The sequence below is a fragment of the Rhamphochromis longiceps genome, linkage group LG19 (assembly GCF_057381845.1).
Source record: "Rhamphochromis longiceps isolate RC_006_pf linkage group LG19, R_longiceps_female_GT1.1, whole genome shotgun sequence".
NCBI lineage: Eukaryota > Metazoa > Chordata > Actinopteri > Cichliformes > Cichlidae > Rhamphochromis > Rhamphochromis longiceps.
The window spans coordinates 26,467,558-26,493,394 of record NC_140575.1 but is presented as its reverse complement, the minus strand read 5'-3'; the positions used below and the strand labels follow the sequence as shown (position 1 = coordinate 26,493,394).

Sequence of the window (25,837 nt, the reverse complement as noted above, 5' to 3'; positions counted from 1 at the left end):
ACCGATTATTTTTGCGATTAGTCGACTAATCAGATCATCATCCATTGGACGTAAAACTACAGCTTATTGCACCAGCAGCATCTGCTCTTATATAACTATCATTAGCTTACAGCTTTAAGTGTTTAAGGTCTGTGCTAACTAAAAATAAAGACAAGATAGTTTATTAAATTTTAATGAAATTTGCAGATTGTTTCGGTGAAGTTTAATAAACTCCTTGCTATCTAAAATATAACAGGACACTGGAGTATATTCTGGAGCATCTCACACTTCTGATAATCAGTTGTCTGCTTGACGTTTATTCAGCTGTGTAAAAACTATAACTTTAATCTCAGACAAACTGATTTACTCAGGAACAAATAAAATACAAAAAAAAAAGCCAAACAATAACATTTTAAGTTATCTAAGTGACTCATATATATTTAACCTGAGTAGCGAAAGACGGCGGTGGGTTTGAAAACGATTTGCGGGGAGTCCGGTGTTCTCACGGCGCTAGTGAGCCTAGCCCCCGGCTCGCTAACGAGCTAGTGGGTAACAGATGTCTCCGAAAACGTCGGAGCGCTTTTGAAAATATGTGGTGTCCTGATAAACTGAGCAGATATTTGAGGTTTACACAGCTACATTCTCGCCTGAAAATATGTTAAACGTTTATTTTGTGACCCAGAAAGAATAATAAGAGTAACATTAAAACTAACTAGCTGCCGCCATTGTTGGAAACTGCGCTGGGCCGCGCTATGAATTCTGGGACACAGCTGCTTCTTCTTCTTCTTCTTCGGGGTTTAACGGTAGCTGACATCCTTGTACATGCAATGCTGCCATCTTCTGTTTCAGTCCGTTATTACACTCTTAAATCCTGCCACTTATTCCTGCGTCTTTTGTGATCTTACAAAGCTTCAAACGACGCGTCGACTATTAAATCAGTCGTCGACGATTTTGATAGTCGACGTAATCGTGACTAGTCGACAAATCGTGGCAGCCCTAATTTAGAGGCAAGAAAACATCTCTGCATGGCTGCTGTGCTGCTAGGAAAACCCAGTGAGAAAAGGAAAGACATCTGCTATTAAAAAAGAAGCTGTAACCACAGAGCACTGTTGTAAAAGAGCTCTGTAAACTCTCACCAATATTCTAAGTAATACTTGTTAAATTATTAACACATCAAAAAGGTTCCAAAAGAGCTGTTGATGTATGCTCGATGTCGTCTCACAGTAGAAGTCAATGAGTTTGGTGGGTGAAAGTGAACCGAGCCAGGAAGAGGGATTATAATGAGCATGTGCAGAGGACCAAACAGACAGAAGGAAGCGAGACATGAGCGAGACACAGTCAGTCCTCAAAAGATGCAAGTGTGCTTCTGTTGTTTGTCCAGGAGGTCAAACAACACATTTTCCAGCTTTCAGTGAATTAAAGTTAAACTTAGATAGTAAAAACTTTGCAGTCTCACATATCATATTTTGAGTCTGTTTACCTTGCAAATCTTCTCTTCAGCCATCTAACTCTCTGGTTGGAATAAGTGAGAAACAGGAAAGCGCTTGTTACCCATTTTGCTCTAAAAAGCAGGCGAGACGACAGTTAGAGACATCAATAGGCAGTTGGCTTTTCCACTAAAATAGAATAATGAGCAGGAGGGACAGTTGAGTCATGACATCGATACTTACTTATTCATGCATCCGTTCAGAAATCAGCCAAGAAAAGTGTGATTAAGCTTGTGTGCTTCATGGGTTCACTTTTATTGACGCTCCTGCATAAAAATTATTGGAATTTGCATGTTCATGACAGACACACAATGACGCTCGTAAAGCGTAACAAAATTGTTGCAATATAACAGCTTTTGCAGTTACTATGTGTTAGCATTACCTTTGGTTATTGTTTAGCATCATCCTTTGATATTTTCTAATTTACCCTTTTATATAGATGTCTATAAATATCAGAACAGAGGTGGTCAGACTGATATCATTTCGTCTTCCTCACAGTAACACACACTCACACACACAAACTAGCATGATGCAGACTTTCATAGTTTGCCAGGCCAAACTAGACAGCTAGTTTGCTGTGAATTTAAAGCGATAAGCTAAGGAATGGCGAGCAGAAGCTATTCCTGGACATTAGGTGCACAAAAAGCGGGCACTGCCGGAAGATTTATCTCCTCCTCTGAAATTTCATTTGGGCAAGGAATAATAAGGCATAGGAAATGAAAGTTAATCATGAATTTTCTCTCAGTCCCTCACCTCTCCTTTCTCTCTCTGACATTGGCTGTGAGAGCTTGGCTCAGGCCTGCTTTATTTAGTTGGGAACCTTTTGTCTTTTTTCCCCCCTGCAACCTTTTAAATGCTTCATAAATCAGAGACAAGGCACGCACTCGTGACGGTTTGTTGTTCCACAGATATTAATTACAATGAGAGAGCCCTTATACCAGTGAAACAAACTGGAATGAAATAGCTTGCTATCCATTAGAAAGGTGGGCCAGTAAAACAAAGGCATGACTCAAGATGTAATATGATTTTTTTCTTATACAGATACATTTTTCTCTTATTTTCACTTAAATTTTATGTTTTTCTTCAAGTTAGTGTACAAGCATATCTGTTAACATTTCACACTAAGAAAAATATTAACTAAAGTAGATACATGGAACATGGAGCTCAATTATTACTAAACACCTTATTCACATTTGAAAAAGAGTGGTGCCTTTGTCTGCTCTGTCCAACATCCTTCCACCTGTTCTTTGAAAGTGTTGTGTTTCTTCCTCCGTCCTTTATCAAACTTGCTGTTTACCTTTCTTGTGTGTCCACGTGTTTTTCATCCTTCCCCTTTTTCTTTTTGGATGGTTCTTTGTCGGGAACAAAGAAAACTCCCAGACACCTTTTGTTTGCCAGCTTTTATTCACAGAAAATTTTATTAAAGTTACTTTTGTTTGCTTGAACTGAATGTCTCTTTGTCTGCATTTGTACTTCAATACAGATACAGATTCTCTCTCTCACTTCATTGTGGAAGAATTTTGGCCTTTTTCTCTTTACAGCATTGCTTCAGTTTGTTGAGGTTTCCGGGCCTTCGTTCGTGCGCAGCTCTCTGAAGGTCCTGCCACAACATTTCAATCAGGTTGAGGTCTGGACTTTGACTAGGTCACTGCAACACCTTCATTCTTTTCTTTTTCAGCGAATCTGTTGTAGAGATGCTGCTGTGTTTGTGATCATTGTCCTGTTGTATGGGTCAACATATGCTCTCACATTTTACTCTATAATACTTTGGTATACAGAGGAGTTGATGGTTGACTCAGTGACTGCCCAAGTCCTGTAGCTGCAAAACAAGCCCTAATCATCACCCCTTCACCAGTGTACTTCGACGTTAGTATAGGTGTTTACTAGAGGCTTTTATGCTGATAGGTTGTGTCTGGTGCCACTTTGCATTATGGTCAGAGACGCCCACTTTGGTCTCATCTGTCCAAAACACATTGTTTCAGAAGTCGTGTGGTTTGTTCAGATGCAACTTTGCAAACCTGAGCCATGCTAGTAATCCTTCCAAAAGACCCCTGCAGTGGTTTATCTAATTATACTGTGATGACCTTTAACATTTGGCAACCTTCTGAGATCAGAGATGTGGCTCTTGGGTTTTCTGCAGTTTCTCAGAGCATTGCACAGTCTGACTTTGGGGTGAATTCACTGGGACATAAACTATCTTGGCTATTTTCCACTTGTGAATAATGTTTCTCATTTTAGAATGATGGAGTTCAAATTGCTTAGAAATGGCTGTATATCCGTTGATGGACAACAACAGTTGCTTCTTTAAAATCATTGCAGATATCTTTGCTCTTGTTGCATTTCGTTAACACATAGCTGAATACTCCAGACCAGCAAACAGACAAAACTTCTGCTTTTACAGAGACACTCACGATTGCTGATGATTAATTAATCAAGGACAATCAAGAGCAGCACCCAGCTGCTACTTACACTCCTAATTCCCGTGGAAGCAATAAAGGTGTACTCAGTTTTTCCCTACGGTGCTTCTGAAATTTGAATGAGTTTTTGTTGAATAAATAATGACACAGTGTAATATGTCACGTGTTGTTCATCTAAAGTTGTATTTATCTCATTTTAAAATGATCTTATTTTGTCACGTACTTTAAAGTGATGAATTTAGCATTTAAATCTTATAAATTATTATCCATTCATCCATCTTCTTCTTCTACAATCAGTTAAAGGGCCCAGTTTCTGCTTTCTAGGCCTAAATGATCTACATTTGCTGATTTTAAAAAATATATTTTTTCGTGTTTTTATCCATTATAAGAACATGTTCCTCAGAGTGTGGCAGTCCTTGTTGGTACAAGTAAACCATTTTGCAAAATAATCCTTTCAGCACAAAGTGTAAACATGTGCATCCTGCTTGTTTGAATAGGGAGTAGATCATTGTTGTACAAGTGGAAAACATCCTCCATGATAAACAGTCATTTTGTGCTAGAATAAGTAGCTGAAATGGGTGTAATAAACTAAAACAAAGGGTTCAAATGGCACAAAAAGGAATTCGGAATTGCTTTTAACCTTCTCTTATTCTGTTCTATTATAGCCTTATGTGCAACAGACAAATGTTGGTCTGTGTTAAAAGTGCACTTAACCTGCTCTTCTGTGGTGACCACAGGTCATTCTAAAGAAGTAATGGGGCATTTCACATGTAATTGAACAAGTGCCAAGGCAGATATAGTAGATTTGTCCTGAACGCAAACAAAACAGGGAGAGAGAGAGAAAGGAAGATATAAAACAAAGGGAATAAAAAAACAATGAATCAAGGAGAAAATCAGTGAAAGGTTTTTTTTTGTTGTTTTGTTTTTTTTGTGTGTGTGTGCTCATGCTACTGTAGAGCTGCTGAATCGAAATAACATTTCGAAATGACCTTGGGATCAGCTACTGTTCCCCGTGTTTCCCGGTAAAACACATTAGAAACACACTTCATGCAAATAGGCAGAAAGATGCAAAAAGCCTGCAAATTAGCATAGTGAATGTGAGGCTGTTTATTGCTGTCGTTTATGGCGGGGAAGCTGGAGAGTGATTTTTATAAGGCTCAGGGATGGAAAAGCTTTGGGCTTTATGGTTGTTGAACCGCTGATAGCAAAAACCAACAGCATATTTTTCTATCCCTTATTGAGATCATGAGGCTTGGACATTTATACAGGCATACATGTGAGCAAAAACACGGATAAATACGCCACAGACACCTACTAATGTGTCAGATGGAGTGTAGTCAAAAGCTTGAATGCAACCATTAAGCAGTGGCTGATGAATCCAATTTTCCTTGAATAAAGGAAAGCTGCTGTCTGTCATTGCTCTCAGAAAGTCACTTAACCTGAATCGCTTGCGTAAACACCCTGTGGGATAAATGGGTATTATCTTAGGGGAGGCTAAGAGCTGGCAAAGCCGAGGGGTGATGGAAATAACTAGGAAAAAGCTATCGCTTCCACTTCCTGGACAATGAGAATGACTGTAATGAGTATGGGTGTTGTGTGTGTGTGCTCAAGGGAGACCAGGGGAAAGACGGAGAGAGATGGCGACTGGCAGAGTGAGGTAGAGAAGAAGGGAAAAAAAGAGAGGGGGCAGAGGGAGATCGCTGAAATTAGGTGTCTGGGATGCTGATGTGTTTTCAGAGATCCACAACGCGTACAGCTAAACAGTTCCCTGAGCAGGGTGCTTTAACACACACGCACCCTGACTGAGTGGAGATGATCCAGATTGCTTCTCAGTGATGTGACTGCAGCGAGCAGGAGTGTGATTGGCTCCTGTGTTTACTTGCCAGTTAGGGCTTGAAAACAGAAAGGCTCTTTGTTTCTCTCCATCCTTCTTTCTTTTTACACACGAAGAGCAGTTTTCTTAGAAATTGCTGAGGCTTCTGATGTAGATGGTAAAAATGGATCGCAGATGATTTGTACAAATTACAAAATTACTGCAGAAACTGCTCGGTAACATTCAACAAAAATCCCATAGGATGATATTTTATACATACATATGACTACTTTCTCTTGGTTTTCTCTTACTGCTAATTGTCCCTTGCACTTTAATTGGATACTGTTCATTTCCCATTTGAGTAAGAGGAGCTTGACTCTGGCTATAAAAATTACACAAACAATGCATCTCAAAGAACATTAAGCTGCCAACTATAAGACCCTAAAGTCATTTGCAATGATTTAAGAGCCTGACATCCTTAAAAATGTCAAGTTAATTCCATCTCCCAAATTTCAAAATGGGTTGAAAATGCAAATAAAAAGAGAATGCAATGACAGCAGTGTTTTCAGGATCACGTTCACATATGTCTTCCTGAGCCCCTGCAGGGATTTCCATGACAGAATCAAGCCTGTTTTTAATGCAGTGCTGCCTGAGGAATTAAAGTTCACAGGGGTCAAATACTGATTTTCAGCCTTGTCCCATATTGTGTCCTGTAGATGAACTATTCAAGTCTTCATAATTTTATGTTAATGACCATTATTCTGAAATTGTGCAACAAATTGTAGATGGAGTTTGTTGCAGACTGGTGAACCTCTGTCCTTATTTATTCCTGAGAAATTCTGCCCCTCTAAGATGTCAACCTGTTGCCATTTAATCTAATTAGTTGCACAATATTCTTCCAGCTGTTTCTTTTTTATTACCGCATACTTTTTAATCTGTTTGTTGCCAATGTCCCAACATTTTTGAGTTGCCACATAAAATTTTAAAATGTCTCAGTTTGAACATTTTCTCTGTCTTCCGTGTTCTACTATATATAAAATATGGTTTTATGAGATTTGCAAATCATTAAAAAGAAGCTGCTTTCGGCTGCTTCCTTACTCACAAGGTGTTGCCGCAACGGGTAGCTCTGCATGTTAGATTTGGCAGTTTGTACGCTGGATATCCTTTTCTGATGCAACCCCAAAGGGATGTGAGTTATTTCCCGGGATCAAACCAGCAATTTTTCACTTGTTAGGCAAATGTGGAAACACTGCGGAGCTACTAAATCGTTGCATTCTGTTTATATTTACATTTTACACAGCGTTCCAACTTTGGAATGGGTGTTTTATTTGTAGTATCTATTAGGTATGTTTCAGTGACATTGCCTGTTGCTCGGTGATCGATACATCTCCCTCATCATGGGCCTATCCTGTCTGCTACTGGGCAAAAACACACAATATGCACGATGCGACTGCGCTAAAACAGTGTTCGTGTTCCTTAGTGGGTATACACATCATGTGCAAGTATAGATCTGTGTGTGGGTTAAGTAGGGACGAATCTGAGGCATGCATCATTTTCCAGGCAGACAAATAAAAAAATGCACAGCAGTCCTTGCGTGACACCTCCGTCATCATCCATCCATCAATCAAGTTTACAATATACTGTATGCACACAGAGAGCGCGCACACACACACACACACACACACACACACACACACACACACACACACACACACACACACACACACACACACACAAAAGCACATACCGCGGGGATGCAGAAATATGCTGATTGAATGTCATGCCATTTATTATCCAATATACTGCTGAGAGATAAATTGAGAGAAACAGGTTGAGCACTGAAGAAGTGAACATGACACCTCACCAACCCTGTCTTAAAATCAGGTGGCGCCGAATCTCGCCACGGAGTACAAAACCCATTTTGTCCCTCATTTGGTCGTCACTGCATGTTTGTAGGATGTCAGATCAAATATTTGTGGATTCTGGGGGACAGGATGGCTGAAGTGAGATGCGCAGGAGGATGTAAGTGTTGGAGGAACAGTAAAAGCTGGCAGATGAAGAAATTATACCTCTAAGGTGTGTCTGGTTGGTGGCAATCTCGCGCTTGAATGAGCTGTCATTTCATTTTTCAGTAATATTTCTAACACAATCTGCCAGCCAGCTAAATTAAATTTTACCAATACATCATTACAGTGTGGGAAATTTAAGATAAGATAAGATAAGATAAGATAAGATAACCTTTATTAGTCCCACACGTGGGAAATTTGTTTTAATTACTAACCATATATACTAATGTCTGTAGCCAACAGTTGGCTCAGGGCTTCCCTTTCCTCTCTGGTCCCCGTATCCAGAGTGTAAATCAGAGCCTTAAGCAGGCAATATCCTCAGCTAGTTCCCTCGGCTCTCTCTTATCTCTAATTCCATATATTGCCTTTTCCATGCAGCAATTTCCCCAAACTTAGCCCACCTCTCCCCTCAAGACTTATGAAGATCACGTTTTATTGGTTGGGGGTCTACTACAAGTGGATTCAGAAAGGTACGGTTGGGGGGGGGGGAGGCAGGACGGAGGACGTACAGATTTATTTGCAGGAGAAACAGAGGAGTCGGCTGTCAGTTCAACCAGTATCTTTTTCAGTTGTACACAGTAGATATCAAACTCTAGGCGGGCTGTACTGTAGAACTGTTTGGGGAAAAGGTCACGGCGCTGCCTCGCTCACTGCATACAGTCAATTTGTTCAACTGAAGCTAAACCAGAGCGAGAGGACAAGTGTAGCATTTGAGATGTGTCATCATGCTTCACTTACCACTTTAAAGAACAGCCATTAGTATGATTAAATGCCATATGAGAAACACAGAACATGATGCATATTGATTACATCATTACACCACATCCAATTGATTCTACTCCCTGTTTGATATTTTTCGTAATAGTGCTGCAGCTGAGTGAAATCTGGACTCTGCAGGGCTGAGATTGGAAAGGTTGTTATAAGCCAAAGGCGTGGTCATACAGATAAAATATGGTGCCGGTCGTTTTTAATATTAAATGTATTACGCGTGAATGGATCTCATTCATTTTGTGCATGTTTGAGTTTGATAACTAAATGTAAATGAACTGTATTTTCAGCCACAGTAGGAGCCCGCTGTAAATGGAACGTCAAACGAACACTGTCATCTTTCTGGGAATAATGACAAAAGCAGTGGGAGAAATTATTCAGAGACTCGTCTTTATAGCTGTTTTTCATCCTAAATTGCATTGCTTGAATTGCATCTTATTATGATTGCTATTTGTAAAATATGAAGCTTTACTTTCTCAAAGTTAGAGTGGCACAATTTGCATTTCCTTAACTTGGAGGGAAGAGGAATTGTCAGAGAAACTAACCAGATTAGTGATACCTGAGAATATTCTATTAAATTCCGACTCCTTTCCTCCCCCAAGTGCGGCGGAACAGCTCGGCAAAGCCCTGCGAGAGCAGAGCAGATTCACCGTAATCTGCTGTATGATGTCGGCGTGTTATTGTTCCCTTGGTTTGAGCCATGATTAGACAACAGATTGAAGACATTTGTTATGTGCAGTCCCGCAGATTACTGAGAGAAGCGATGACAAAAAAAACACAACCAGCACAGTCAGCCATACATTCAGGACTGAGTGGGAGGCGTTGCTGCTGTCATGACAAAGAAAAACGAAATGCCCGTGTGTCACGTCATATTACACAGTCAATAGAAAGTACACAATCAGCTGCACAGTAATGTATGCTATTACACTCACTAACATGAGTGTGAACATTAAACCGTGCATACAAAAAGCAATGAAAAGACAAACGTTGACACAAGAAAGACTAAGATTAATGGATTCTGACAACTGCATCGTGAATTTGGACACAGTTAATGTGTCAATACAATTCCAAAATAAAAAATCGGTGTGATTGATATTCAAATCTATGACTTCACTAATAACACAACAATGCATATTTAGAAGGCATTAATGCACATACACGTGAAACAGTACACTTAAGCACAGTGTGGGTGTGTGTGGTAGGCAACGACGTGTGAGTTTTCCTCCTGTCTAGCACTCTAATAGTGTGTCCCGTGGATTAAGTGATATAAATGGATAGCTCTTCCCCTTCATTCACCACCTGCAGGAAAATAGAGGCCCCCAAGGGAGACGTTTTTGCACACAGCCAAGTCTCTCTTGTAACCCCTAACCAGCCTCTCGGGGGGAACGTTATTTCGGTGGCCAGTGTTACAGTAACTGAGGATCAGCAACAAGAGGGAAGAGACAAATGGAGGAGAAGAGGCAATCAGCAATTAAGATGAGTCACCCTGGCATAAGACGTGGGTCACAATATACATCTGAGTGATGGGAAAAAGCAGGGAGGGAATACAGAATCGTCATAAAACTAAATCAGCCTTTTTTCGGGTTTCATTTCAAGTGGAGAAACAATGCATCCTGTATTTATTTATGCATGCAAGAGGTATCTGTGCAGTCACAGACATACAGTGACTGACTGCAGCGCTACAACAGGAGAAACACAGTCTACTAGAGCTCACTTTCCCTTTAAAGTGCTTAAAAAATGTCGTTTATGTGTAAAATGGTTTTAAAAAATGTTTTCAAAGACTTCTTTCAGAGATCCAGGCGCACTAGTGATGATAATCTATGCATTTTCCAGCTTGATGGAGCAGCATGTCACAGGGCAAAAGTGATAACTAACTGACTGAGAGACCATCACATTAACATTTTAGATCCATTGCCAGCAAACTCCCCAGATCTTTATCCAATCAAGAATTTATGATCAACTGAGCGAGTGGACGAGCAAAACTCCAAGCTGAAGCTGAGCTCAGTGATCAGCTTTGAGCACCAATAAGACAGAAATGGATTGCAATCAATCAGGATTTGGCTGCAGAAGTTATGAATAATAATAATAATAATAATGATAATAATGGATTGGATTTATATAGCGCTTTTTTTTTTTTTTTTTTTTTTTTTTTTTTTTTAAATGACATCAGAAACAGCAGTATGCGACATTACGTGATGGCAGAGCTTCAGTTCATCCTTTGTCATTTTTTTTTTTTTTTTTTTTTTTTTTTTTAATAAATAGGACAGGGGGAATGAATGAGAGAAAGAGGGGGAGAGAAAGAAAGAAAACCAAAGGGGAGAAGAGACGGTGAGAAGGGGGGGGAAGAGAGAGAAAAAAAAAAAAAGAACTCCTGGGTCACCTGTATGGAGAAAAAAAAACAAACAAACAGAGGAGACAGCAAACAACAAAGAGTAACATAATAATAGAGAAAACAAAGCACCATCACAATAAACTAGCTAGTCATAGATATCAATATTTACTAAATAATAAACGATATTGTGCAGCACGCAAGATAGACAGCGCACAGTGTGCTTTGAGGCAGCAGCCAAGAAAGCTTTAGTCCGCGTCTGTGAATACCCATGTGTGCATACCTGTGTGGATCAGCATGCTTGCATTCCAAAGGTTTCTCCATGTAATGATCTGCTAGGGAGTGTGGGGGGGCCACAGCCCCGTCCTCCAGGGTGTGAAGCGGGTATGGAGGAGATCAAAACTCCAGACATCCAGAGGCCCCCAGAACACAAGAGACCATGGAAGACCAACAGAGGGGCAGCCGCGCCACTGTTCCAGTAAGAGCTGAGGAGAGTCCCAGATGAGGGCTCGCCCAGCAGCCGCGGAGCAGAAGTCAGGGGGAGTTGCAGTGACGCGCCCGTGAGCTCCGCCGGCCCCCAGCTGTGCCTGAGTGACCGAGCCCCAGGCCGAGAGGCCGGGGGCACCCCACCTCCAAAGGGGCCCGAGCGAGCCCCAGGCCCCAGGCCCCGACAAGCGGCCGCCAAGGAGTGAGCCGGTGTGTACCCGGACGCCCACCCCCAGACACAATATATATATAGCGCTTTTCAAGGCACCCAAAGCGCTTTACAATGCCACTATTCATTCACTCTCACATTCATACACTGGTGGAAGCAAGCTACAGTTGTAGCCACAGCTGCCCTGGGGCAGACTGACAGAAGCGAGGCTGCCATATCGCGCCATCGGCCCCTCTGGCCAACACCAGTAGGCAAGTAGGGTAAAGTGTCTTGCCCAGGGACACAACGACCAGGACAGAGAGCCCAGGGATCGAACCGGCGACCTTCCGGTTACAGATGCGATTCCCAACCCCCTGAGCCACGGTCGCCCGTGAAGGGTCAACACTGTAAATACTGCCTCTCTGCATGCATTTATTTTCCAACAAAAGCCTTTGAAACTTTAAAATGCTTACAACTGTTTATCATTATATCACAGAATCATTAAAAAATATAATCCGAGTTTACCTGCAAACTTGAGTCTCTAAGTTAAAGTCGCTGCTCTCTGTGTTATTTTAGCTTCACACCTGTTTTACAGGAATATGAAAGTTACCCAGAAGTCTATTTTCAGGACCCCAACCTACATTTGAAACATGCAAAAGTTTCTAATTTGCATCACAACATCTTCACGCCATTTGCCTCCCCTCGGCTCTTCTTTGTCTTCCTCCTGTCTCCCTCCATCACCTCCACACCTTCGCTCAACTCGCTACCACACATCAGTAACAATCTCATTTGCCGCCCCATTAACTGCCAGAATCCCAGACACTGGTGAGAGAGGTATGTGTGCATGTGTTTCTGAGTGTGTGCCTGAGAGTGTGAGCTCGTATTAGTCATGTTGTGGGGACATAAATCTCTTTAAATAGTCAAAATGTGGGAACCTAGCTATCCTTTGGAGACTAAAAGAACTAAATTCTCACATTTAGCACTAAAGTTTGGTTTGATGCTTAGTCTGCATTAACCTAAATCAATGTGTAGGTCAGTGGAATGCAGGCAAAGTAAGGGAAACAAAAATGAATGCACTCATGTGGCCAAAAGTGACGAGCATCACAAGAATCCTCTGTTGTGCCAACAGCAAAGCATTCTGAAACTATTCGTATGTAGGGCTGCTACACACCCATGCCTTACTCTTACTTATCTCTAAGGCTAGGCGCTATATCCCGCATAAAGATCTCGAAAAGCTCATCCACGCCTTTGTAACGTCGAGGCTAGACTATTGTAATTCACTTTATTGTGGTCTCCACTCTTCCCTTTTACAGAGATTACAGACAGTTCAGAATGCTGCAGCTCGCATTCTAACTAAAACCAGCAAGTTTGCCCACATTACTCCTGTCCTTGCCGATCTGCACTGGTTGCCTGTCAAATATCGTATTCAATTTAAAATTTTGTTGTTTACTTTTAAAATTACTAACAACACTGCACCCAGCTACCTTAAGGACCTTTTAAACCCTTATGCTCCTGCCAGGGCTTTAAGGTCATCGTCACAGTTACTGCTGGCTCAGCCCAGATCTCGACTTAAGACTAGAGGTGATCGATCGTTTGCTCTTGTTGCACCTGTGCTTTGGAACAATCTCCCGATTGGCATCCGGGCATCTGATTCTATTCATTCTTTTAAATCACAGCTTAAAACATATCTTTTTAAACTTGCCTTCTCCACCTTTTAATTGCTGGTTTGTTTGTTTGTTTGTTTGTTTGTTTGTTTGGTTGCTGTGACCTATTGACCTCTTGTATTAATTCCCTCCTATCTTTCTATTGGTGTTTTTTATTATGGTGGTACAGCTTTTATCTTGCTATTACCCATGTGCTGTAGTCATTCTTATTGGTAGCTTTTATCTATGAACATAACTCCTTATTTTTATTTATCCGTTATCAATGTTTGAACCTTTTATTGTTTCATGTAAAGCACTTTGGTATGCCCAAGGCTTTTAAATGTGCTCTATAAATAAAGATTGTTGTTGTTGTTGTTACTCACAGTTCTGCCCCAGAACCCTGCCGTGTACAAAGACTGGTATAAAAAACAACCATTCAGGGCCAATAGCGGTGACAATCCGTGCATTTTCCAGGGTGAGCACCGTGTCATAAGGCAAAACTGATAACTAACTTTCTTGGAGATCGTCAAACTCCCCGGATCTTAATCCAATCAAGAATCAGAGGTCAATCTTTAAAAAGAGGGGCACCCACAAACTATGATCAGCTTTGAGTACTGATAAGGCAGAAATGGATCACCATCAATCAGAATTTGGCCCAGAAACCGATATCCAGCATGTCACAGAGAACTGCCGGAGTTATAAAGAAGAAGGGTCAACACTGTAAAGGCTGACTCTTTGAGTAAATTTGATTTATTTGCCAATAAAAGTTTTTGAAACTAATGAAACGCTTACAATTTCTTTTCATTGTATCATAGAGGCAGAAAAAAACATCAAAAAAAAGCAATCTGAATAAAAATTGAAGCAGCAAAGTGTATAAAATCCTTTGGCCATGACTGTTCTGTAAAATCAAACCTAGTCTCATTTCATCATGGTCATACAGTATAAAAGCCCTTTATTCACAACAGAAAGCTTTTTACACCTGATCCCCCCCAAGACCTCGTGTCTCCTCACAGGACTGAACCAAGGATCTCCTGCTTGTTAGGTAAACTTAGCAGTCACACAAAAACTCTAAATCAGCAGTTGTGAGATGTTTTCATTATGACATGTAATTGTGGTAACCATGGACGCCCAAGCATGGCAACAAAGGAAATGCAAGATAACCTTGATAACATACCGTTAACTTTGCAAACAAATCTATTTTAACCCGTTATCTTTCCTCTAACCATAGCTACATCATTAACTCTCAAATTTAAAGTCAAAAACTAAAGGAAAATAAGGGCAGAAAACATGGCCTTGTACAGGACTTGAGCTCCTTTGTTCTTGGTTGTTTATCGAGAAGTAAAACAACCCTAAAGGGGTATCACTGTGTCTCTGAAAATGACCCAAAGATGATACACACCGTGTGTTAAAATATGACAAGAAGAGGGTTTTATGTGTTTCAGGATCTCATTGCTTCCTTGGAAGGTTTGGCGGTTTATTCCAGTCTTAACCCGGAGATGCTCTGGGATGCATGAATGTTAGATAGAAAGCACTTTGACAATAAATGTGCTTGGGTGAATTGTAATGCTTTTGGTGCTAAAGTGCTATAAGAATATACTAAATATCAGTACTCCTGATTCTGTTGAGGTGAATCTACATGGAAGCCATTATTTTTTTTCATTGATTTCCCTTATTACATCCCAATGACTCACAAAGGACGATATGTGGATGAGGACTACTTAAGACAGAACAAATTGCGGACTGATCAATATCTGACAGCTTTGGAGTTTGCTTATTTAGTTAATACTGCAGAACCGCAGGCACACAGATGTCTGTTTCATCCTCCGTCATGCCTGCATTCAAACACCTGTACAGTGTGTTTGGAGCGCAGACGTGCACTTTTCCATCACACAACTTTTCTATCTCTCTCTTCACGTATCACAAGCCAGTGACACACACAGACTGGCGAACGCACACAAAAAGTACAAAAAAAGTAAAGTGGCACATTAGCAGGGGGCTGTTAATGAAGTGAGTCCCTGCCAGCAGTAATGAGAGCGCATATTTAACCACATTAACATCCCATTCTTCTTCAGCGGTGCATAAGGTAGGGCATGACAGCGCTCACAGTCAGACATATTAGAGTTATTTGTTGCAACATTGATCCAAGCATCAGGAACCGACTGCTTTACTAGCAGAGGGGACGCAGGGGGAATTCTACTCTGATGCAGGGTAAGTTCTGTGGATTCGCTCTGAGCTTTGTTTGTATTTGTAGTAATGCTTTGAGAGGGTTTGTTGTTTGCTCTGGTGTTTTCCTTTCATGAGCATCACAGGAGAGACTGTGCTCATCCAAAAATTTGATATTTACTCCCCAAAATAAAAAACGAGGGGAAAAAACTTGCCCTAAAAGTCATCAAAACAACCACTAGAACCGTCATTATTAGCAGAATAATACCAGCTATGTTTGCTCAAAAAAAAAAAAGAAAAAACTTGTTTGTATGCATGCAAATGTGAGAGCGTGCTCTTTATGTGCTCGCCGTTGTGCCGCACTGCACAGTTGTAACCCCTGCATCTTTTACTGGCGCTGCTTTCGAAGTCGCACCCTGACAGTGCATCTACTTTTTCTTGCTCTCAACAGGCAGATGCCAGTTATATTCCTGATGTGCCATAACCCTAATGAGTGTCTCTGCATGCAGGGCACATCATGCGGATACTTGGCCATGAAATGAAAGCATAATTACACCAGGGAAGTGCTTTTGTCTCTTCATTTTCTCTCATCTTCGCTATTCTGTGCTCGGTTGCTCTCAGGTGGCCCCCAGTTCTTACGCGAATGCACTCAGGGGCAGCCTCTCTCTGTCTCTCCATCTTCCTCGATCTTTCTCGCCCTCGCTCGCACGGGCACACATGTAGACTCCCAGCACTCTTTGTAACAATCATTGTCAGGGCAGGCCAGGAGAGAGTGAAAGAAATAGAGAGGAAAAATTTGAGTGTAGACAGGCTTGAGTCCCGGATAAAGGTCAAACAGATTGATGCTTCTGAAACACTCGGCGCAAGGACACAGGGTTATGACATCTTATATCACCACTGTCTCCGCCGCCAATGCCATCAGCGTTGTCTCCATCAGCGTGAGTTTTATATTACCAGTAAGTGGCGAGAGGTATCTGACATTCCAAGGCTTTCGCAAATTGTTCTCTCGACAGTTTGAGTTGGTATTTCTCTCCCGCGCAGGTTTTACTTGGAGATGAATAGGGATGTTTAAGTGGTGGCTGGGGATGCCGTCAAATCGTCCTTGAGTGTCATACAATAGACACAAAGCGGAGCAGAGAGGGGCGAGAATAGGAGGCGGAAAGAGATAAGAGGGAGAGGGTTAACAAAGAGGCTGTCAGAGACTGAGGCGCTTTGTCATTGTCTGGAGCATTTAATGAGCAAGAATTAAATAATGACACCCTGTAATAACCTGAGAGCAGTTTGTGTGTGTGTGTGTGTGTGTGTGTGGGTGGGTGTGGGTCGAGGTTTGTGTGTTTGTTTGAGCAACACTTCACCTTGTCTTTTAAGTGTTTAACTGCTATTAACAACTAAAGCCAAAGTTATGATCTGTAATGAAAGCATACTATCAGTACGTAAGCATAGAAAACAGCTGCACCAACGTGATATTTTTGTGGTTGCCTGTCAGTCTCTGCTGTCATCTGTCCAATCCAGGGGTGTCAAACATGAGGCTCGGGGGCCAGAATTGGCCCTAGAAAGACTCCAAATGAAATTAAATGGAAAATAAAATGTGAAAAAGATTAGAAATCTAAGACTTTTTATTGTGTTTTAATAAATGTTATAGCCTCGGGGATTAAATATGTATTTAATTTCTCTACACTGGCAAAAAGAGCAGTTTCACTGGTCTGGCCCACATGAGCTCAAAGTGGGCCCAACGTGGACCACAAACTAAAATGAGTTTGACATGCCTAGTACATTGAATTAATTAACTTTATTCTATAGAAACCCACAATGGGCCGCTGAAACTCATTCACGCTAGCATTGGGCTAGAGGCAGGGTTCACCATAAACAAGTATGTCACAGGACCTGGTCTCTAATGATAAGCAGTGAAATAATCTGAACAGGATAAACATCGCTGCTGTTTCGCTGAAGATCTGTGAGGTTTCACTTATGCACAGCAGTGCTTTAGGCTCCCTAACACAACTCATAATGACAATTTACTGGTTAAGTCTAAGCTAATTGCTGTTTCTGGGTTCTAACACTCAGATCCCAAAAGCAGGCAGATACCAAGAGTAAAAATTGGTGCACGTGATTTCAACTCCAACAGAGTGATCAGTGTAGCTGTTTTGCCAGGTGTTGCACTCAAGCGCAGCATCAAGGCATCTGTGACCAAGAGGATTACAAGGTTCAACAGAGTTAGATGTTAGCAGTAAAGCTATATAGAGGAAGATGAAAATGCTATAATTTAAATGATGCAGCAAATATTTGGGGGGGTTTGGAGAGTTAGTAAACACACAGATCTGGCAATGGTTCCTAGAAGCTTTAGCGTGGAGGTGAAATTAATTTCAATAAAGGTCCCAGTTGGCATATGGCCAATTAAAAAATCAACAACTGTTTATGCCTTGCATTTAAGCAACGATTTTCAACTGTACAGAGGACTGTAGATTTCTGCAGAAATTCAGGTTAAGTAATATTCATAGAAAACTTCCAGGAAATGATGGGTAGTGAAGTAGAATTTGAATTTCTGGCAGTTTTACAAGCCTGGCAGAAACTACAATACCTTTGTGAAACATTTGCAGTTTGATTTTATGTTTTCTTTTTTTAAAAAAAGAGAGAAGCAACAAATACAAGCGCAACCAAACGAGTGTTTGAGATAATACCATCCACAACAGGGACAAGGCACTGCAGCGTGTTCAAAAACCTCAGCCAAGGCTTGGATCCAGAAGCTATTCTTGTAGGGTCAGTATGTTTGTTACGTCTGCAGGTTGGTGTAGGGGTAAAGAGAATAACACAGTACTAGATGGGGAAAACCAGGAGACTGTTTGGGTCAGTTTGAAATAGTTTATTGCCAGGATATTGAAAAAGGAAGAATAAATTAGCTTCAGGGAGAGCTAAGGCCAACATTACAAAAAAAAACCCAGCTGCGACTTAAAACAAAAACCCTTCAGCTGACTAACTTACTCAAAAGAAAAGTTATAATTTTACACATCAACTCACAAACCACGGAAAACAAGGGGAGGAAAAAAATGGCAGCTCATCTACAAGCTTCCTCTCAAAATGTAATAGGTGATTAAAACTATGGTGTAGGCACGCAAACACCTACATCATAACCTGATACGCGCGTCCCTGCAGCTGTAACTGCACATAGCATCGACTGTTGTGATCGACCTGTTCAGTGCGGTCGATTTCTCCGGCGTATTTTAAGCTTCTTTTTCGCTGTAGTTTTTTCATTTATCGGTAAGAGAATAGTAACTATAGTAACCATTACAACAAAGTTAGGAATAATAATCTTAGTCTCAGTATAAAGACTCACAAATGTCAGGGAATTCTTGGAATTCTTGTGAGATTGCCGAAGCTACCGAGTGTTATTTTAATTATTCTAGTCATACCTGAGAAGATAATTTATTAAATAAATGTATTTTTGTGCCTCTTAGTTTATTTTTACATAAATTATCAGACTCTTCCTGGCTTCAAATGGTAGGTAGGTAGGGTAGGCCTTGAAAATGAAAATTTTTTTAACAAGATGACTGCTTCATTTCCATCTGAAAAATCCAGATTTTTTTCCAGAAATCTCCTGTTATTTATGTTTTTGTAGTGTTGTCAAATTAGCTCTATTCAGCATGAAAGCTAAACTTTTGCAACTAAGAGTTTTAGGTTAAAAGGATTCTACATGCTTTATTTTACAGTTTTACAGCAGTTCACCTACATGCTATCCAAAAATCATCACTAGTTGTCTTTGGCAGTTTGCCGTTTTGGTTAATATGCGCTCAAAATTTTCAGGAGCATTGGACTATTATTTATATTTTTTAACCAGCCAATACTTAATGAATGCATCCCAAATTACAGACACTGAATCATTTTGATGGTAAAAAAGATCAGTTTAACTTTCAAACTTTTATCTTTGATAGTTTCTGAGATACAGTATTGAAATATTGCCAGATTTAAAAAAAAAAAAGAAAAAAGAAAAAGACCTGAAAGTGGGTCACTGGTCCATTTTTCAAAAACATATCTTGAAAAGTATTTGATATGTGAAGTAGGGCTGCCACAAACGATTATTTTGATAGTCGACTAGTCACCAATTATTTTTGCGATTAGTCGACTAATCAGATCATCATCCATTGGAGGTACAGCGTACAGCTTATTGCACCAGCAGCATCTGGTCTTATATAACTATCATTAGCTTACAGCTTGAAGTGTTTGTGCTAACTAAAAATAAAGACAAGATGGTAGTTTATTAATTTTTAATGAAATTTGCAGATTGTTTCGGTGAAGTTTAATAAACTCCTTGCTTTCTAAAATATAACAGGACACCGGAGTATAATCTCCAGCGTCTCACACTTCTGATAATCAGCTGTCTGCTTGACAGTTTTAGCTGTGCAAAAACTATAACTTTAATCTCAGCCAAACCGATTTACTCAGGAACAAATAAAATACTAAAGAAAGCCAAACAATAACATTTTAAGTTATCTAAGTGACTTATATATATGTTTAACCTGACTAGCGAAAGACGGCGGTGGGTTTGAAAACGATTTGCCGGGAGTCCGGTGTTCTCACGGCTCTAGTTAGCCTTGCCCCCGGCTCGCTAACGAGCTAGTGGGTAACAGACGTCTCCGAAAACGTCGGAGCGCTTTTGAAAATACGTGGTGTCTTGATAAACTGAGCAGATATTTGAGGTTTACACAGCTACATTCTCGCCTGAAAATATGTTAAATGTTTATTTTGTGACCCAGAAAGAATAATAAGAGTAAAGTTAAAACTAACTAGCTGCCGCCATTGTTGACAACTGCGCTGGGCTGCGCTATGAATTCTGGGACACAGCTTCTTCTTCTTCGGGGTTTAACGGCAGCTGGCATCCTTGTACATGCAGTGCTGCCATCTTCTGTTTCAGTCCGTTATTACACTCTTAAATCCTACTACTCATTCCTGCGTCCTTTGTGATCTTACAAAGCTTCAAACGATGCGTCGACTATTAAATTAGTCGTCGACGATTTTAATAGTCGACATAATCGTGACTAGTCGACTAATCGTGGCAGCCCTAATGTGAAGCAAAAGTAATCATTTTGGATGTTCACATTTTTTGCGGTCGAGGAGAACGCTTGGTTGATTTGAGACTGCAAGGTGAATATTAACTCTTTATATACAGTTTACAGTCTTTTACAGGATTGTAAGTCTTATATTTTGACAAGCACATGATAACATAATCTTAGTTTTAGCATATTTGCATGTTGATTAGCACTACAAAGATGATTGGACAAGATGATTGGTCATAAGTCCGCTGAGCAAATTAAAAGTAGGCTTCTTGTAGAGAGTTAATAAACCACCAAAGACATTAGAATTCATCCTGCAAGGAAGAACAACAGTAAATGTTATGCCTATATGTCCAAAATTTGTGGAGACATTTCCCAGATAGCAAGGAGACATTGAACAGATGTTGATTTTCCATCTGAACCATCAGAATCGTCAGGATTGAAATGTCAACACAAAACCAATGTTGAAACAACATTGAAATACTGATGAAACCTGACACTGACATTGAAATAACATTGATTCACTGTTGTTCTGTCATCGTTGATTGTTGATCTATGTATAGTTGACAAGGTGACAACAATCACGTTGAAAAACCATCGATTTATGGTTGAGCGGGAAATTAAAGCTGCTACCACTTGGACTATTCCGCAGCACCCCTATCACATTGGTACATCCCTCCAGGTAACCATTGTCTTGTACAGTAGAGCGGGACATTAGATTTACTCTCAGCGGAATTGACCGGAGAAGGTATAAGTTCATGCACTGCACTGGCCTGCACCACGATTAGTATAAGGTAAGAATGAATGACTTTTGTTCTATTCGTTATTTCCACGGTTGCATTTGAATAACAGTAAAAAAAACAAAACAAACTTGTTAATGTAAAGTTTCGGATAAAATGTGGGAGCCCGAAATTGTGTCTACTTTCTTCTTACAATCCGGCAACAAATAAATTGCACTGCAAACAAAGTCTATCAACAAAGAAAACATTTTCGTTTCATACTTTTCCGTTATATTCCCCTACAAAGCTAGCTTTAACGCTTCGAGGGTTCCTTTGTTCTTGCCGTCGCCTCGGCGCTTGACCCAGACTTTCGCTCTGTAGTTGCTTTTTAGCATAGTACTACAAAAAATTTTAAATCTGTGATATATGATTGATAAACGTAAAGGTAACTGTATAAATGTGTTCAATGACTTTGTTACTTTTAATGATTGGAGAGCACCCGCTTCGATTCGCACTCAATTCAAACTTTACGCTGCATGCTCACCTAACTTGCGTTTGCACCTTTTGTCCACACGTAAACTGCGTTTAGCATTTACGTGTGGACGAGGAAGACGGAGAAAACGCAGCGTCAAAGGTGTGCGCCTATTTTGACGCCACACTGTGCGCCAAGTTTTTGTCTCGGTGCCATGAATTCCTACAATGGCAGACTTAGACAAAATACTGTTAATGTTATTATCTTCAGTGTTTAAATGCTTACATATACGGGTTTGCTTGTAATTGTTGCCTATATACATTTTAAGCTATTATTTATTATTTAGTTTAATCAATAGATCAAGTTTTGTAGTGACTATGAAATATATTGTAATTATCTGTTTCCTGTTTATCCTAGACAGGGCAAAAAAGGACTCCAAATTAAAAAAAAAGATAAAAATGAAAGACTGGTGCATTGTTCAGCACTGGTGGTACAGAAATAGTCCCTAGTTCATGGATAAATGGGGAGAAATTGTCATGGCCTCCATATCCTCTGTGAGACACATTCAGGATCCACGATGCAGTAAAGAGGAGAGTTCATCCTGGTTCAACATGGCTCACCTATGCACCAGTCCGACTTCTAATAAGCCATGGTGGGTATCATCTGGATTGGTGTTGTATAAATGTAACAATAACAAGTTTTTCATGTCCTAATTTATGTCTGGCCATACATTGTGTTTGTACTTCCAGACACATTTCACAAAGCAGAACGCAGTCTTCAGAAATATCTAAGTGAACACTGTGATACGTCTGACCTTCAGTCCGAAGCTGAAACTCAGACCAGTCATAAAAGAAAGCACAAGTAAAACTTTTTTTATTTCACAAACATATCTTTGATTGCTAAGAATTTATGATCTTGTCTTTTGTACATATCTGTGGTGCTTGCATACTGCAATATCACCACATAATATAGTCCAAAAAGTGGAAGCTTGTAAACTTTTTATAAATGCAAAGCCGTGTACACTTGTGCACTTCAAAAATTCCTTGTATACTGTACCTTCTTGCACATCTCCGTTTCCTGTGTGTGTTGTTATAAATTAAACTGTAACTTTAGGAAAAAATATTCCAAAAGCACATTTGTAATTACTTATGACCGTTTTCAACTTTTTTTCTTTAGACCAAATCCCCTGTACACATATAGTGACTCAGAGGATGAGCAGCCCACAAAGAAATGGTTTCCCCAGGCCCCTCGAGTGAAAATACCAGGTAATAAAATACTGTCTAGTGTCTTTGTACATATCTGTGTGTGACACAAGGAAACTTTTGACAAGTTGTCTGTATTCTTAAATACTTAAAAAAAATTATCTTTTTCTGTCAGACCTGACGAGAGCTGTTAACGAACTCCGTGAGGAGGTCAGAGCCATCCGCAATACCGGCTGCAATGAATCGGTAGATGCTGGGGTACTGCCTCTGGATTTGCCCTTGCACAACATTGAGGAGCTAAACAATGCAGAGCCAGCTCTTCAATCACAAGAGGCAAATAAGGCAATGGTAAGTATATAAAGGTTATATACACTTTGTAACTATAAAGTGTAATAGCTGTCAGATGTGATTTAAATACATAACAACGGCTTGTTGATTAAACACACAAGCACTTGCATACACATTTAAGACATGAGACACGCTAATTCCATCTCTTAAAATGTCTCTATAGGTGAGACGCTTTGCCTTGATTGGAAGGACCACACTGGTGGTGCGAGTCCGCCGTGTAATGGCTTATGCCATTACAAACGAGCTGGCCTCGGTACTAAACTGGGCAGGGAAAAAAACCAAGGACCAGACAAAGCAAAAAATGGCATTTAAAGATACAGCGCTCTGCAAATGCATATTTGGTAAGTTTTACTGTTTTTTTGCTATATTACTTTGTCTTTCTTAATAACAAGACTTTCATGTCCGGTTAATCTGGAGATGGAGTCTTTGGTCTTTGGCTTGTTTAGTCCTCGGGTTGTAGTTTGTACAGCCCGAGGACCCCATGTTTATTTTGTTTTAAAGGATACACGGCACACCATGCTAAGACTTATCACTTTTTCCGCTCATAGCTCTTTGGGAATCAAATGCGGCAGTTTGCAGATTTACGCCTGGTGACTTTCATGTTTATCAGCCTAGGAGTTTACATACTTTCTCCCCGCTGAAGACAGTTAACAAGAGCTTATTCACGTGCTCTAATTCACTTTTTTTGTTTGTGTGTGTGTGTGTGTGTGTGTGTGTATTTTTGTCCTAGATGGCCTGACGCAGCAGTTAGGGGCAAACTCTATGTCCGAGTTTGTCTTTGCGCAAGCAGTGCAGAAATGGCTCCGATACGCCCCAGATCGTTTGGGTGGTGCAGGACGCACATCATGCATCCCCATCCCAGAGTAAAAAATTACAAACTTCTGTGAAACATATAAATGTAAATAGGAAACTGTCTTTTAATAAAGTATTTAGCAAACGAAACATGACTATTGACCTTTTTTTTTTCTCTGTTACATCACATGCAATGCTTTCTTATTTTAGGATATTAATATTGACATGAGACATTTGGGGTTTTTTTTATAAAGGGTGTCCAATTTAAGGAATAAGTACAATTATGTGTTTAGGTGGTTTAAGTATTGATGGAAACATGCAGTAGTTTAGTATTGGTTAAAATACCTATAAAGAAAGGTAGATTTCCAGTCATGATTTAACTGCTGTTTTAATAAAAAGCAACTGTGCGAAAGAGGTGGAAAATCAACACCATAGCTCAACAGTGTTTCAATATCAGAATCTGACATTGTTTCAATGTCAACAGTATTAGAAAATACAACGTTGAATCAATGTCAGGTTTCAACATTGATTCAACATCAAAACCTGACGTTGTTTCAACGTTAAAAAAGGGTGCAAGAGTGACGTTAGGTCAACGTCACACTTCAACGTTGATTCAATGACACAGCCTGATATTGACTCAACAGTGTTTCAATGTTTCCTTGCTATCTGGGTTCTCTATAAACCAAAAAAATGTCAGTGAAGGAAAATCCTGTGATAGCACAAATCAAATTTATTGTCCAGGGACAATGAATGTGTACAAAATGTCATGGCAATTCACCCAATAGTTGTATTCAGATTTTTTTGACCTGGACCAAAATAATGGACCAACCAGCCAATATTGCCTCTCAGTGGAGCCACTCTGCTAAACACAACATTAAATTGAAGAGATAAGATGTTCCAAAGCAGCTCATCTACTGGCACTGGTACGTGGAGTAGTTTAAGGCAAGCAAGGCAAGGCAAGTTTATTTATATAGCACAATTCAACAACAAGGTGATTCAAAGTGCTTTACAGAGACATTAAAAAACAAAAAACAAATAAAAAGCATGATTTAAAATTGATAAAAAACAGTAGATAAAATCAGTAGTTAAAATATAAGTTTGGAAATTTAAGCTTAAAAGTGTGGATTTGGTGTTTTATTCAAATGCAGCTGAAAACAGGTGAGTCTTCAACCTGGATTTTAAATAAACTGAGTGTTTCAGCTGATCTGAGGCTTTCTGGGAGTTTGTTCCAGATATATGGAGCATAAAAGCTGAATGCAGCTTCTCCGTGTCTGGTTCTGACTCTGGGAACTGATAAAAGACCAGATCCAGATGACCTGAGGGATCTGGAAGGTTCATACTGGGTCAGGAGGTCACTGATGTATTTTGGTCCTAAACCATTCAGAGCTTTATAGATCAGCATCAGAACTTTAAAGTCTATCCTCTGATGGACAGGCAGCCAGTGTAAAGACCTCAGAGCTGGACTGATGTGGTCCACTTTTTTGGTCTTAGTGAGGACTCGAGCAGCAGAGTTCTGAATGAGCTGTAGTTGTCTGACTTAACCAAAAGAGTTCATGCTGGGGAGGAGACACACACACACAGTATAAACAGTTGTTTGATTTATTGTTCTATTATATTGACATTAAAATCGAAGCTAATAGCATTTTGCACAAAGCAATGGTGAAAAGACTGCACGACCCTGTAAAAACAAAACCAGCTGACAATCATCTGTGACTTGGCCCATTTTTATTCGTTATTTTATTTATATTTAGTCGTTGCTGCTGTGTGTAGTAACGAAACAACTTACATGCTTTCTCTACATGTTTTATGAATCAGTGCTCTTTTTTAACACAAATACAATAGAAGGGGAAAAAAGAGGGTTTACGCTGTGATTTAGGCATTGCAACACCTACTGTAGGATTGCAATGCAACGTTCACACTGAACAGAACCAGAAAAGGCCGCCCACATCTGCTAAAAAAG

General features: G+C 40.1%; 1 protein-coding gene across 1 annotated transcript in view; it reads left to right on the top strand.

Annotated features, from left to right (window-relative positions):
* Positions 1 to 24,027, top strand: part of LOC146646912 (uncharacterized) — a 28,268-nt gene extending 4,241 nt beyond the window's left edge. The window contains exons 2-7 of the mRNA XM_085390739.1: positions 22,105 to 22,187; positions 22,285 to 22,396; positions 22,712 to 22,800; positions 22,913 to 23,085; positions 23,249 to 23,426; positions 23,816 to 24,027. Of these exons, the coding sequence (XP_085246865.1) occupies positions 22,105 to 22,187; positions 22,285 to 22,396; positions 22,712 to 22,800; positions 22,913 to 23,085; positions 23,249 to 23,426; positions 23,816 to 23,952 (772 nt within the window). The 3' untranslated portion in view covers positions 23,953 to 24,027. The remainder of the gene's footprint in view (positions 1 to 22,104; positions 22,188 to 22,284; positions 22,397 to 22,711; positions 22,801 to 22,912; positions 23,086 to 23,248; positions 23,427 to 23,815) is intronic.
* Positions 24,028 to 25,837: the final 1,810 nt, after the last annotated feature.